The sequence below is a fragment of the Acipenser ruthenus genome, chromosome 6 (assembly GCF_902713425.1).
Source record: "Acipenser ruthenus chromosome 6, fAciRut3.2 maternal haplotype, whole genome shotgun sequence".
NCBI classification, from domain to species: domain Eukaryota; kingdom Metazoa; phylum Chordata; class Actinopteri; order Acipenseriformes; family Acipenseridae; genus Acipenser; species Acipenser ruthenus.
The window spans coordinates 18,868,616-18,883,499 of NC_081194.1; the positions used below are offsets into that span (position 1 = coordinate 18,868,616).

At 35.1% G+C, this 14,884-nt stretch overlaps 1 protein-coding gene across 10 annotated transcripts in view; it reads right to left on the reverse strand.

Annotated features, from left to right (window-relative positions):
* Positions 1-8,450: 8,450 nt before the first annotated feature.
* The window catches only part of LOC117411380 (utrophin-like), a 236,303-nt gene continuing 229,869 nt past the window's right edge, over positions 8,451-14,884 (reverse strand). For 5 of the 10 annotated variants that reach the window (XM_034018793.3, XM_034018790.3, XM_034018796.3 and 2 more), the window contains 3 exons: positions 13,208-13,236; positions 12,224-12,269; positions 8,451-11,497 (listed from right to left, as the gene is read on the reverse strand). In XM_034018793.3, the coding sequence (XP_033874684.3) occupies positions 11,481-11,497; positions 12,224-12,269; positions 13,208-13,236 (92 nt within the window). In that variant the 3' untranslated portion in view covers positions 8,451-11,480. The remainder of the gene's footprint in view (positions 11,498-12,223; positions 12,270-13,207; positions 13,237-14,884) is intronic. The other 5 variants (XM_059025174.1, XM_034018792.3, XM_059025173.1 and 2 more) reach the window with 5 other exon arrangements.

The window sequence follows — 14,884 nt, forward strand, 5'->3', positions numbered from 1 at the left end:
TGCGGACCAGGGATTATACTGCACATGCTTTGTAGATGCCTAATCACGCGAGATGTGATCAAATTCAAATAATAAACCACTTTATTGGTCATTGCACTTGATACAGTTTTGTATTACATGCAGTCAGTTTGCCTCAAAATGATTCTTATAAGCGGATTGCTTGATTCTTACAAGCAGAGTATTTTAGCATGGTTAGTATAGGAATGATTTTGTCCCAGTGGTTTTGATCACTATATACGGTTGATTCTTATATCAGTAATTCTTATAAATGGAGTGCACTGTATTCAAAATAAAACATGTATTGTAAAAGGCAGTCAAAATGACTGCTCTGGTTGTTCTAGGTAGAGGGGATTATAACTTTTTTTTATCTTTGTGATCCTGCCTTTCAAATGCCATCAGGGTATTTAATACATGTATTTAGGAAAAGTCAAAAACGGACAACCGTGTATCTTTCACAAACACAGAGTAATTAAAATTTTAAAAGTGAAAACCGTCAAAATAACTGCCATGGCGTTTCTAGTGTTAACACGTTAATTTTTTGGGATATAATTGCATGCCAGGATTGAATGAGTCATCATTTGAATATAAAATTAGTCATGGAACAGCATTGTGTGCAAAGCACTCAAACTGAAGGACTTGTGAATGGGAAGTTTATTTTTTATTTGTTAACTTTCTGACGGTTCATTGGATAGAAAAAGGGTTACATGTATCTGTTGTCAAAGTGAGTTCCAGCAATACAGAAGTGCATCTAGTCTGCTGTAACACCTGCATGCTAAACATGCTTTCACTTCTCAAAATACACTGTAGTAGTTCTTCTGCTACACACAACAACAATACAACAACAAATGAAACCCGTCAGTTTAGACAGAGTGCTCTTTTAGAAATTCAGGAAAATTCAGGGATCTGCAAACCCATGAATCAAGATACGTACAATACTATAATCAGTGATGTTGCAAAGTGGATAGCTATCGACTGCAGACCCGTTAACATTGTAGCTTTGTTTTATTTTAATAACCGCATTTATTTTAAACTATATTATTTACAATTATGGAGGATATAATTGTTACTCAGTGAAATGTTTTGTTTTATTTAGGCAATTATATAAACTATAATAATGGACTAAAAAATAGGCTCCAGAATCCAGAAATAGGAAAGCAGGGTTTTTATGCTGGGTTAATAAATAATAATAATAATAATAATAATAATAATAATAATAATAAAACCATTTAAATCAGATGGATGCAGTAATTGTATCAATTAAATATGTGATTAAAACCAAGATTATCTGAGTATTTTTTTAAATTTGAAGATTGATCGCAATTAATTTGACAGCCCAAACGATTATAGATGCTTAGTAATGGTTAACTTAGCAAATTCAAAAGATGATGTGTTATTTTAATATTAGGACAATGGTTGACCATTTATTGTCTTAACCATGCAATCCTAAACAGAACTGAGATACTGGAATATTTTTAGAATACTTATTGTTACAACCTGATTCTCTCAGGGACTTTGCTTTGCTGTTGCTTCTTACTGAGTGATAGATTCATGGGCTCATGGTGTTGTGTTGATTTGAGTTCCTATCAGTACATGTTATTGAAATGTCTATTTATTTCCCAGATGAAGTCCAGTTTAGTATAGATAAATGTCTCAAAGTAGATGCAATGTTCTTTTATCCAATAAAATTGAATGAAAGGTAATCAAATACAGTCTTTGTTGAATTTATTCCCAAGGGGGTTGGTTATATCCAGAAATAGACTTATCTTTTTGTCCAGAAACTTAAATTGAGCTGGTAACATACAATTGTGTAGTGACCTAAAAAATAGAATTAGATACACAAATATATACTGTGCCTCATACACCATCGACCAAAATGATGGATAGGAGTGACCCATAATGGAGTGGATTCAGTCAAAGATTACTGCAGCACTTCAAGACTTGCACTAGTTCCCTGTTCTTTGATTCTAGAGAATCAAACTGAGCACAGCAAGGCAATAGCAAAATGGCTGTGTTAACGTTTAATAAGCTATTGGCTGAAAACAAATAAACCAGGTTCTTCTTCTGAAATGGGCCTCCCTGGTGGACTGTTTTGCAGTTATTTCTGAGTTGTTATAAATAGCTTGCCTCCTTAACCCTTTGTCAGCAGCAAGATGTGCAGATGCCTTCTGAGGGTTACAAAAATAAAAACATTTCACATTCCACAATCACAGCTCCTGCTTACTGGCAGAATACTATTGTTGAGAGTTTTGGGGGAGCAGGGATAGATGTAGAAACAGTTTATAGCTTCTACAATTATTAATTTAGCCCTACATATATATTTTTTTAGCCAGTAGTTATTTTCATGAAACTGCATCTATGTGTGTATAACCCATTTGTTTCCAGCACTGTATTTGATAACTGCATAGTTTACAGTATCCTGATTATTACCTGTTACAGTGCAGTATTGAACAATATTTTATCTTCAGGGAGTTGCAAGAAATGTGTGCCTTTCATAAACTGTACAGGCTATTCCATTTTATTCTATTTCTCAACATGTGTTTTTTTTAATACTCCAGAAGTTCAACATAAAGCAGATTGCAGGAAAATACATTATGTTGTATTTTTTAACACAGTCCCTCAACATGCAGATCTGTGGTTGCTAGAGACATTAGTTGCAAAAAACAGCTTGACGGGGCTCTTTAATTTCAAGAATTTATGTCTACAGGGATTTTCAAACAGATGGCATTTTTCCCACTAAAAGCCCTTCAAGTAAAAATGTTTTTCATTGAATTTAATGATGACATAGCGTTGTTCATAGAAATAGAAAGGCATGGATGAATAATGTTCTACTTGAGCCTGCAGTACATTTTGAGAAGTTGTGGTTATATGTTATCTGTAAGATGAAACTGTTTTAAAAGTTTACCTTATTGCATTCATATTAGATTTGATTGTATATATTAAAGTAAATAATAGAGCTATGGACCATCAGAGGTTTTTTTTGTCAAGTCCACATCCAGGCTAGTGTTTTCTTTTTCAACTGTTTCTTTCATGATATTGTGTGTGTGGCATTCTCTCTGTCTGTGTGCTGTGTACAGTAAAATAAACTTGGTAGCAATTGGTATCTCTTGAATAAAATGTATTGGCAGTGAGTATATCATATTACATTGCAAGTCACCTTGGTAATTTCGAGTTTACTAAAAACAAAAATTAGTGAAAACATTCTTCAGCAAAAATACTCTTGCAGTCCTTTCTTGGAGCTTCTTAATTTATCTTCCACAGGTCCCCCTCCCCTTATCCTTTACATATAAAATCCACCGCTCAAGCCCACCTGTCTGCCATTCCTTCGCCTGTCCTCTTCCAGAATCCTGATGTTTATTTTCACACTACTGTACGATTAAATTAAAAGCCATTGGTTATATTTCATCCTATAACATCTTGCACAGTTTTATTTAGCTGGTTCTGTACTTTGCCAGTGTGGGTTTGTAATCCTATTAATCTTGAACTTCTCAGAACATGAGGCCAGAAAACCAGCTGCTAAATCACTTGCAGCCATCAACACTGTGTCTGCAGATCCACTACTTTTAGACTCGAATCAGCATTAATCACAGCAGTAACACGCTGTAATAATATACTTTTATAATGCAAAAAATACTCATTGCAGTAATGCTTTTCAGGACAGGCACATGCACTGTTTGTGTAATCCATACATTTCATATTAGAAGTTTGAAAGACACTTGGCTCCTTAATAAACTTAACAACCTCAGTACTTGTCTATAGGTTAGAGCTAATATAACTGATAAATAAATCTTTCCAGTGGTTTAACATTGCCTTTTCTTGTTTTGGGTTTCCCATAAGGACACTTCATGTTTAAAGGCAGGTACTGACTACTATTCAATACATCATCTATGAATTTGTTTGTGGATAGTATTTAAACGATATTCTAAACGTACACACTCTTAAAGCCATTGTGTTTTTCCTCAAATAAACATTATGTATCCAAAATATTGTTTTATAGTATGTCATATTCTAAATAAACAAGTAAAGTCTGAATACTTTTTTTTATGAATCAGCTTAATTCCAATCACTTTAAGAAGTATTTATTTTAGCTAGTTAGTGTATGTATTTTGAAGATACAGAATACAGTATTGTTATTCCAACCTGACCTCCTGTTGTTGTGGATCACATGACCATGAGGGATCTACCAATTAATCTTCCTGTATGCTGTAAATACAGTATCTACTCATCATCCAGTTCATTTAAGTAATACAAAATGATAGTATTAAACAGTCATTATTTCTGTCTGTGGCGATTTCAAGTGTCGAGATGCTTTGATGTTATTGCTAACATACGTATTTGAATCTGTCATTTCTAAACAACTCCCAGCTGCGGGCTTTATCAACTTACAATATGTGCAAATGCTTTTGTTAATCAATAAATAGTTTTGGTTAGGCTATTTTTTGATGTTTCACTTTCATACAAACTGTAAACATGACAGTTAGTTAGTCATGTTAGTTTAGAGTAACTCATGGCAAAGCACATAAAAACAACAAACTCTGTGAATTGGCTGATAGTAGCTGAGGCACCTGTTATAACAACTCTCCCCATATCAGGCTGTGCACTGCTACAGTTCTGAGATATTATGATGCAGATAATCACCTGGTCTTTTCGTAAATAAATTGACACTGAATAAAATCGCAGCCAATAATGTTTTGATTTAATTCTCCTCCCAACCACCTAATTTCAATTTTTAAAAACATAATTTTAGCAAAATCTAAAACGTGTTTTTTTTTTTTACATCTTCTCACGATCTTTACACAACCACGCGTTTATGTTCTGCTATCAATAGCTTGCATACAATGAAGCCTAGAAGCATCATCTTTGTTGTGAGCAAAACCCCAAAGTGACTATATAAAAACAAAAGTGCTGAAATGACCTTGTGCTTAAGGAGAACTTTGAAAATTATTAAAAGCTAATTTTATGCATTTAACTGGATTATTAATATTTACCCAGCAGTCTAGCTACTTAGGTTATACCTTTAGTAAGTTATTAAAGAATGTAGTCTAGCAAAGTCCATGAAATTGCTTTGTAATAAATGAGCGGTGTCCTGCAAAAACTTGGTATCTCTCAAACATTTCACTTTTCCAAAAATTGCATTTTGTTGGCAATAGGAAGCAAGCACAGGTTATCTAATGAAAATACAGATTCTTTCTGTGCTTTTAAAATGGCCTCTTACAGGTACATCAGCTGTAGCTTTGTTCATAGTAACATTCTCCTCTGCATTTCTCTTCTTAACATTAGGTACTAAAACAACATTGCAGTAAAAAAAAAAAAAAAGTGGGTTTATTTATTTTGTATTTAAAAATACGCTGACCTGTATATCTATGTATGAGCAGAAACTAATGGAATTGTGAGTCACAAAATGCTTTGACACATTCAAGGTCAAGCCCTTCAATTTGATGGAGTCATAATACATCAGAATGTATAGATGGATTAATTTAAAGTTCAGTGACCTTTTGTAATAGCATGCATTGCTTAGTGACTAATGTTCACGATTACCCATATTGAAGGCATAACTTAAAAAGGGAAACTATCCTGAGATGGCCTATGGGTAAATTGATGAATTTATAACTATCTGCAACATGGTGAGATAGAGATACCTTCACAGTTATGTGTTGTCATTATGGAGAATGATTTGTATACATGCATCTGAAAAGAAATATAGCAACATTTATTTTAAACAATATGGAAAAAAGTAATGACAACGTTAAATTACCATACCATTTTTAAATATTTATAACAATGACCTATTATGCCATGAAAACCCCAATTGTTACCCCTTTTAATTCTGTACTTAGAAACTGGATAAATTCAGAGATAAATAAAAATCCTAAAATCACAAAAATATATTGATGCACAATGAAAACGCAATAGTCTAAGTTTTACATCAATAGCTAATTGGGCACATACATAATGTTATTTACATTTTAAATAGTGAGCAGAGAGGTTTGTTGATTGTTTGAGTAGTATTGTTCCTTGGGATAACAAAATACTGAGCTCAAGTTATGTGATTTCATAAAAATGCCATTTGCTTAGTATTTGGTATTTGAGTTGAGTTAAAATTGCCAAAAAGTTGATTAATAATGTGTATAAATAACCATTTGAAAAGACATGATTTTACTTAACGCAAGAACAGCGATAGATACAACCATGCCCACTTGAGTAATGAAGATCGCCTGGTTGCTGTCGGAATGATTGAAGGCGGCCTGTCTGAGGGTCACCACACCGGCCCAGGACCGTCACATTCGACTGATCCTTCTGCGTAATCATTTTCAGAAATTCCAGGAAGAAATAACCCCTGCATCAGCAGAATGACTGTAGCTCGCTGTCTGCATGAAAATGATTTGCATGCTCAGAGGCCGTTCACGGGTAACATGTTGACAGCTGGGAGATGAAATCACGTTCTTCTGTGGACCAGAGAACATCTCAGGTGGCAGCACAGAGTGGCGGAGTGAAGACATTCACAGATTAATGCCGTTTTGCCCTTGACAGACCTGATGGAAGACAACGTGGTGAGCATTATGCAGACTTGCGTTGTTCTAGCCAACCAGCACTGGGAAACTATACTGTAGGATGACAGTGTCAATACTTTACCGTACACACTATGTCGACTACCAAGGTGATGCCCGATAATCAGTATTTTATTGGGATTGGAAACCCTTTAAACATTTCCTTCCGATCCTGGAGAGCTGTTCCATTACAGAGGTAAAAGCCATAATGTTTTAGGACATGGTAATATGTTTGATTGGTTCAATTCTTGAAGTAAAGACATGGTTGGAATTAAGACTAAATAATAAAGTGGTCTACAGAGCTAGGTCTCCAACCCTGGTCCTGGACAGCCCCAATCCTGCAGGCTTTATAGGTGTCTTTACATCTAGAACACATGTTAATCTTGACTAATTAAGCCAGTAATTGGTTCAATGAAGTAACTGAGAGCTTGGCTAAAATGAAAACCAGAAGACCCCGTAGTTCTCCCGGACCTGGGCTGGAGACCCTGCTATAAATTAAAGAAAATCAACAACTTTCCAGCACTTTAAGTTGACTTCCCCTTAACTGCACCTTTTTTTGTCTGATTTTTGCAAACTGAAACATTTCACACAGAGAAGAACTAAACATACCATTAGCAGTGTTAATGCTTTTTAACGTGTGGGCAGCAGTGTGGAGTAGTGGTTAGGGCTCTGGACTCTTGACCAGAGGGTTGTGGGTTCAATCCCCACTGGGGGACACTGCTGTTGTACCCTTGAGCAAGGTACTTTACCTAGATTGCTCCAGTAAAAACCCAACTGTAAAAATGGGTAATTGTATGTAAAATAATGTGATATCTGTATAATGTGAAATAATGTATAATGTGATATCTTGTAACAATTGTAAGTCGCCCTGGATAAGGGCGTCTGCTAAGAAATAAATAAATAAATATTTAGATGACTGACCAACACTATTAATATTTTTTTTTTCTGTACGATAAATAAAAAAATTGAAGCCCTGCACTTTTAAACAGCGAGTTTTTTTTTTAAATCTAGTTTATTTTGAATGCAAATTTGGCAATCAGCCCTGGCCACATTGTACTGTACATAAGAGGTGCCAGGTCCTTTGTTCTTGGCTCATTTAGTTTTGGGACAGGACTGGGAGTAGCAAGTTGTACTGTGTGATAGCTCTGCTTGAGGGCAGGGATTGTTTAATTGGTTAATAAAAGTGTGCAGGTGTGCTGAAACGCAGTCTTCCGCCTCCCTATCTGCTATTCCTGCTGTTACCCTACCCCACTATTGTTACAGAGGACTTAACAGAACTCCCAATATGCTTGGTATCAGTAGATGTTCATACTGAACATTAGAGTAGGCCACTCCCGATGAGGCCCACTTATTACATTTGTTTCTCAGGTTATGTTAAAGTTTGAATTGTTATTTGCGATGTGGCAAATGTTTTCATTTAAGTATTTTATTATGAGAAATGAAAATGACTCCTATGAAACACATCGACTTGTTCTTTAATTATACTTCATTACTCATTTCGGTCTTTTAGTTGCTGCTAAGTGGCTTTAATACTAAATGATTATAATGGCAGACTACATTTTTTCCACTTCAATTAATGTCTGATTAATTGCGATGTTACCTCACTGCTAATGGACATGCCATTTGTGTCGGGTGTAAGCCATTATGGGTTCCACTGTCACCATTACCTTTATGATAATGGATGTCAGCACTGACATAATACAGCTCACTGTAACTGCATTCCAGCCAACCTCAGAATAAATGAGAAATTAAATAGATTTTTTGGTCGAGGGCTGCAAGAATTACTCAACCCTCGCTGTTCTGTACAAAGTCAATGTTGTGTTACCTTTATAAAAAATAAATTACAAAAAATGTAAAATCACAAAACGCAAACACAGGTATCAAGATATAAAAACACACAATATATATACTTTTACTTTCTTTATTTGGAATAAACATATGTAGCCATATTAGATGTAGTGTGATCAGTGTACACTATATACCTCAAAATGACAAAGTTCCTTGTATAAAGTTTACTATATCATCACCCAAGGGCACAGTTGAGGGAGTTGACAATAGTGTAATAACTTGTCATTATATGATAGAATAGCACAGAACACATTGCATACATTGTCAAGAAAATGTCAAAAGTCAAAGCGAATTTTATACACACTAAACCGTGGATAGCTATATGGGTGTTTTTCTTCTTCTGATCGTGCGCCTGTCTAACAGCCTGTATGTGTTTGTGAAATACCACTCAACAAAAATAGAAATCACAATACTAATGGGATTGTGTCTGAGGTAGAAAGGCAGTCATGGCTTTCTTCTGATTAAAAACGACATACAACACATAAAATCATCTTAGGCCTCGATAGTTCATGCCAAAAAAAGCATGTATTCTGTATTAATGTCCCTATGGTATTCAAATCTCTGGTTTATACCGGAATTATATTTTTATAGGCACAGCCAGAATTGAAAGAGCCTGTTTCACATCTTTTTTATTTATTCAATAATTTAAGAAAGATAAAATACACCCCCCCCCGCCCCACACCCCCTAACTTTTAGCTGAAAGTAAAACTTTCACCATTAATTTCCAGTTTTTAATAACCATACGCAAATAATGCCTGAGGGGAAATATCGCGGCTCACTGCCTATAAGTAGTTGCTCTGTGCATTGAATGATTCAGACAATTGCTTGCATCATCAATGATGAAGGTTCAGATGATGAAGATTTGGGCGGTTTCAATTTTTTTTAAACTGCAAGAGCTTGTAACTAAGGTATTTTTTATTTTATTGAACATTTTAATGCTATAGTGCAACTTTGGATGCTACATTAATTTATTATTTCATGTTGTGTTTTCACACTGGACTCCAATTTCTTACTTAGAGATGATGTAAAGCCATTTATTTTAGAGGACCGAAAATTTTACGTTTATATATTTTTTTTAAATGCAGCGACTTTATTCTAGCGTTTTTCACCTACAAATGTGGTTTTTCATGATGTGCTTTTGCACAGCACACTGTAGCTTTAAAGTTTAATGTTTGTTTTGTGAAAATATTTTAAATGACAAAACAGTTGACATACTGTGAATTGTATTTCACCAGTCAATAGATATCTTAACTGCACTTCTTGATTCTTAAATGTGACTGTGTGCTGTGCTCTAGCTTTGAATTTTAAGCATGCCTAATTAGCAAAAACACACAATAGCACACCATTGTTTTGTATGAGGTTTTATTACTATATATATATATATATATATATATATATATATATATATATATGCATACATATACACACACACAGTAATCCATCATGTGTATGCCCGTCACATATCCGCCCTAACCGTTTATCCGTCATGATCAAGCTCTTCAGCAACATCACCCACGTGTACACCGCTAATGCCAAACGGCTACAGCAAAGCGAAAGCGAGTTGTGCTTATAATTGAAAGTTTTTTCTTTTTCCTCGTAAACCTATGCATTTTTGCTATGTGTAAATTACCTGACACTAATGTAAGAGTATACTGCACTGTGGCAGGGCAGGAGCCCTGCACATAGAGTTTTTTTTGTGTAAATGTATATTGTAAATAGTTTGTAGGTATTGTAATTAATTAATGATGTACCTAACACTCCTGGGAGAGCCTGCCTGCTGTGTGTGATTACCAGGTGTGGAATCTAATCAGCAGGTAGTGTGTTCCAGCAGGGCATCAGGTATAAAAAGGTTCCATTTATTCACCTCAGGGCTGCTGCAAAACCAAAGTCAGCTGGGCTAAAGAAGCTGAAATTCCCTGATGTGTGTGTGTGTGTGTGTGTGCATGTGCATGTTAGAGAGAGAAAAAGAGAGAGAGAGAGAACCAGAACCTGGGTTGGACACCGGAGTGAGTAAGCAAGTCGAAACCGTCGACAGCTGGGTGAGTAGCCAGTTTGTTTATTATTGAACAGAGAAGATTAGTTCCGAGACACTAAGGTTTTCGTACATGGCGTTGTATGTACTCTGTGCGCTACCATTGCTGGTAGTGTCACGTGAGCTGTTCGGTGTGTTGATATGTAAATAAATCCTGTTCATCTGCAGGGCGTATCAGCTTCAACCTCCGTCTCGCTCTCCTGCCTGTCACTCAGCAGCGAATGCACGCACCCACACGGCAGACTGCTACCCTGTCACAAGCATTAATACCCTGTGTTTTAACAAGGGATTTAGGGGCACTCCCTAATAAAAGCTGAATTTCAAAACAATAATTGTGTGAATATAGTAATTGTTACAGCTGTGTATAATGGTAATTAAAACAAGATTAATTTACCCGACTTTTTACATATCTGCCTTTACTCTGGTCCCACTGCAGTCGGATATGTGACAGACTACTCTGTGTGTGTGTGTGTGTATATATATATATATATATATATATATATATATATATATATATATATATATAATTAATCAATCAATGAAACAGTCTCTTCAAATATTTTTACCCCAGAACCCTTGCAGTTTTTAAGAACACTGTCTCATTCATTGTCTGGAAGGTAACAATGTTTGAAGTGAAAGAAAGACATTTCGCTGTGTTAAGTCAATAGCGCTGTAGAATGTATAAATGTAAGTTTAATACCCAATATACAGTATCTAAACCATACTCAGTATAGCAAAAAGGCATATATAAAGCCCCCTCCCCCAAATTGCTGCATATTTATACAAATCACAAACAAATGTTTAACCAACTCCGAATCTACAGTTCATAAATGTACAATTGCATAGTACAAGAAAGACAAAATATAAAATTCTATGGTCCTGGTCCTTGTCTTTGGGTCTTCAGTAGTTCACTCCTTCGACTTAAGTTCACTTAAGTCTGTAGCTTGTGAGACAGAAGTTTCAATGCAGTCTCCATTATTTGCAAATATATATCTGGTCTTTATAAAAGTGGTTCGTTCATAGGGGGGTGTGCCTTGTGTTCCACTTCTAAATGGCTACGACTTCACATAACCTAAACAGATGGAAGGAAAAAACAAAAATATCACTATTACCACCAACTGTAAGTCTAAATTGTCCACAGCTTTTCCAATGTGGTTATCATTGGAAAGAACATTTTGCTGAATTATTAAATACTGTTTTGTAAGGCACTGTTAGCATAAATACTAAATAGAAACTAGTACAATTCTTTGAGAAATGTTTCAATGACAAGGGTTATACATTTCTTCTTAAAGTTTGTTTTTCGTTTTTCAACAGCAACCTGCTAAAACTGAAACAAGGACATGAGGTGGAATATATATGGGTCAAATACATAACTGGAAATTACAAAAAAAAATGTATTAGTCTCTGGAATCCAAAGCAGTATCTTTTAATGAGAAAAGATAAACCTTCAGCAGTTTGCAGATTCAACATTAATAGCTACCTTGGACTTTGTCTGTCTCTAATAGGGCAATATATTAAGAGGAAATTAATCTGATGCTGACAACAATTTAATTAAATCACTGAATAGAAGTTGAGGGCTAATTTATTTGTACTTTTTTGTGATTGTAAAGTTATTAAAGCCAGATATTCAATAAAACAAGGGGCATTTTCATTAAAAAATAAAAAAGGGACATTTTCATTAAAAAAAAAAAAAAAAAAAGTGTATTTACACATTGCTATATAAAAGATCTATAAACTAGAAATCTTGCATTAGCCAGTGAATTCTGAGTTAATATGCTCATTACAGAATGTCATTTACCTGAACTGTTACTGGTGGCTAGGGGTGCTGGGGTTGCATTGCCCTGCTGGTGCAATGATAAATCCTGTTAGTTTTGTGCGCTTATGAGCTGTGTTTGCACTGCAATGCGTCTTTTTACATTGCTTTTGAACAGAAACGACAATAGACCAACAGGGGTGAGACAGTTTATGAATCGCACGGCTGCAATTTCACGAGAGGCGGTTAGTAGTTGGAACGCATTAGAAGTTTGTATACAGTAGAATTGGTAATTGGTAATTGGTAGGTTATTGGTAATGTCCTAAAAAAGAATAACCGATTTTTTTTTGTAAATTCTCAGCGGCACCACGTGCTAAAATTCGCTTGTCGCAAATGCTGCGAACTGAGGGTGCTGCTTTATGGAGCAATACTAAAAACACACAGACATTCTGGACGCGTTACATGTCCATTCCATCAGCATGACACCGGTGCGCAAGTCAACCTTTGGAGCCTTGTGACTTTCCTTGTCTACAATGACTACTGTAAATAAAATACAACTGTTCAACCTGTTTTTTACCAGTAAACATTTCTAAACTGCAGTATTTAAAGTGTATTATAACAGTATACACTACTTTATGATTTGTTTGCTCCAAACGTTTTATGGTAACCATGTTGTAAACGTTGTAGCAAGGACTGTGGTTAATTTTTTAACTTAAAATAGAACAGGTGTTGATGCTGGCTTTGTTTTATTAACATGGCTTCCATCATATACAGGGGCTACAGTTATATTCAATGGCTTTCACCAACCTCACAATAAAAATGGTTCCAGCGCCACTGCTGGTGGCCAAGGGAAAAGCAATTAAACAAGCCTTATTATTAGTGATGCAGTCAAATTATTCTTCAAAATTACTCTGATAATACATATGGCTCCCAGTTTAAAATAAATATTTTTATTAGAAGTGAAGTGGTTTACTTTAGAAAAACACAGCGGACTGGTTTCAATTACATTTTTTTAATTCTAAAACTTACCTGCTGTCTTGGAGCAAGGCTTGCTGTTGCTTGATTTTAATAAAACATGGAAGAAAAAAAATTATTATTAATGATTGCCCTTTAGGATGAATAATATCAGCATAAAAGTCATTAACATACAAGGTATCTGAAAATGCTTTTACTAGAAGCTACTTTCAAGGTTGTTTTGAATCAATGTTTCTCACTAGTTAAAATTGTTTCAATCCTTTCATAAAAATGGGAGCAAAGTTAGATACTGCTTTAAAATGAGTCCCTTTCTGTGGAAATGACACAACGTTAAGCTGCTGTGCTATTATAGCATCATATACATAAACTAAAACATTTTTTTCAAAGTGCAACATTTTCTCAATGATGCTTTACAGCATTACTGGAAAGAAAAAAGAAAAAAAAAAGCGCCATTTCTTTTCGAATGCTTTAACCAAAGCAGTTATACCTTATTATTAGGCAGGAACACATGGTTCAGCTCAAAGTCTTCCAAGAGCAGTAATGATAAATCGCTACATATTGCTCATTAATTACTGCCGCTTTGGAACCTCGTCTCACAGAGCATATGCCACAGCTGTGTGCAATAATAAATCCTGCATTGACTCTTCAGGCCTGTACCTTAATAAAATGCTGATTTAAGAAGTATGGTACCTGGCATAATTTATTATTATGTAAAAATGCTTTACTTATGATGGAATTAAAAAGTACAATAACAGTACAAAAAGTGCTGGAAACAGCCTTATCCTAAAACGGACTGCACATAAACATTTGTGATCTGCTATTTATTCAGTGTAGGCATTTTAAAATATATTTTCAGCACTTCAATACAGTACCTAATGGAACAAATACCTCATGACAAAATATGTTTTAGATAAGTGGTTCAGTTTGACCTTCTGCTGCTTTAAATCTGTATTTATAGAATAATAAGACTCTGTCTGCAAGGATCACAAGGATCACCATCAGAAATGTTTCTCTTTAACTGCTTCCTATTATGAATGTCTTTCCATTAATCACATTCATTGATGCAAAAAAGGTTAGAAAGATTAAAACATGTGTCTCCTTACAAAAAGGAGAAACATAATTAACAAGCTACTCTACAAAATAAATCTAAAAACTTGTATCTACAATGTACAGGTGACTTGAATACAGTTGACCTCTCAATATTGCATTTTGAGATGACCAGGGTATGTGTATTTAGTAGCTCCAACACACTGACCCATATAATTTGGTACGTTGTATCGTCTGAATGCTAGTCTTTTATACTAACACAGTGGAGTTGCAGGTGGGTTACTAAAAGCAAAAAAACTAAACAAAAATAACAAGTAAACTAAAACCAGGATAGAACTGTACATCTATGGCCAAAAGTTTGGCATCACCTAGAATTTAAGGAATGAGACATGCACAAGGCTGTAAGAAAATCACGGGCCGTGAATTTGTTGCAGAAACAGCAACTTTTAACATAAACCACAACTTTTTATAGTTGTCGCAACTTTTACTGCGACTACAATGTTTTATTATTTATATGTCATTTCGTTGCAAAATAATGCTGAAAAATAAACTGAAACAGAAAAGGAAACGTCAGTCACATTGTCTTTTGGGGGGATTGGTATGCCTTGTCATCCTCTCTTAGCCAATCAGTGATCTTCTTTCCCGTTGCTATGGTTAGAAACGGGAAAGAAGACTGTGGGCTGT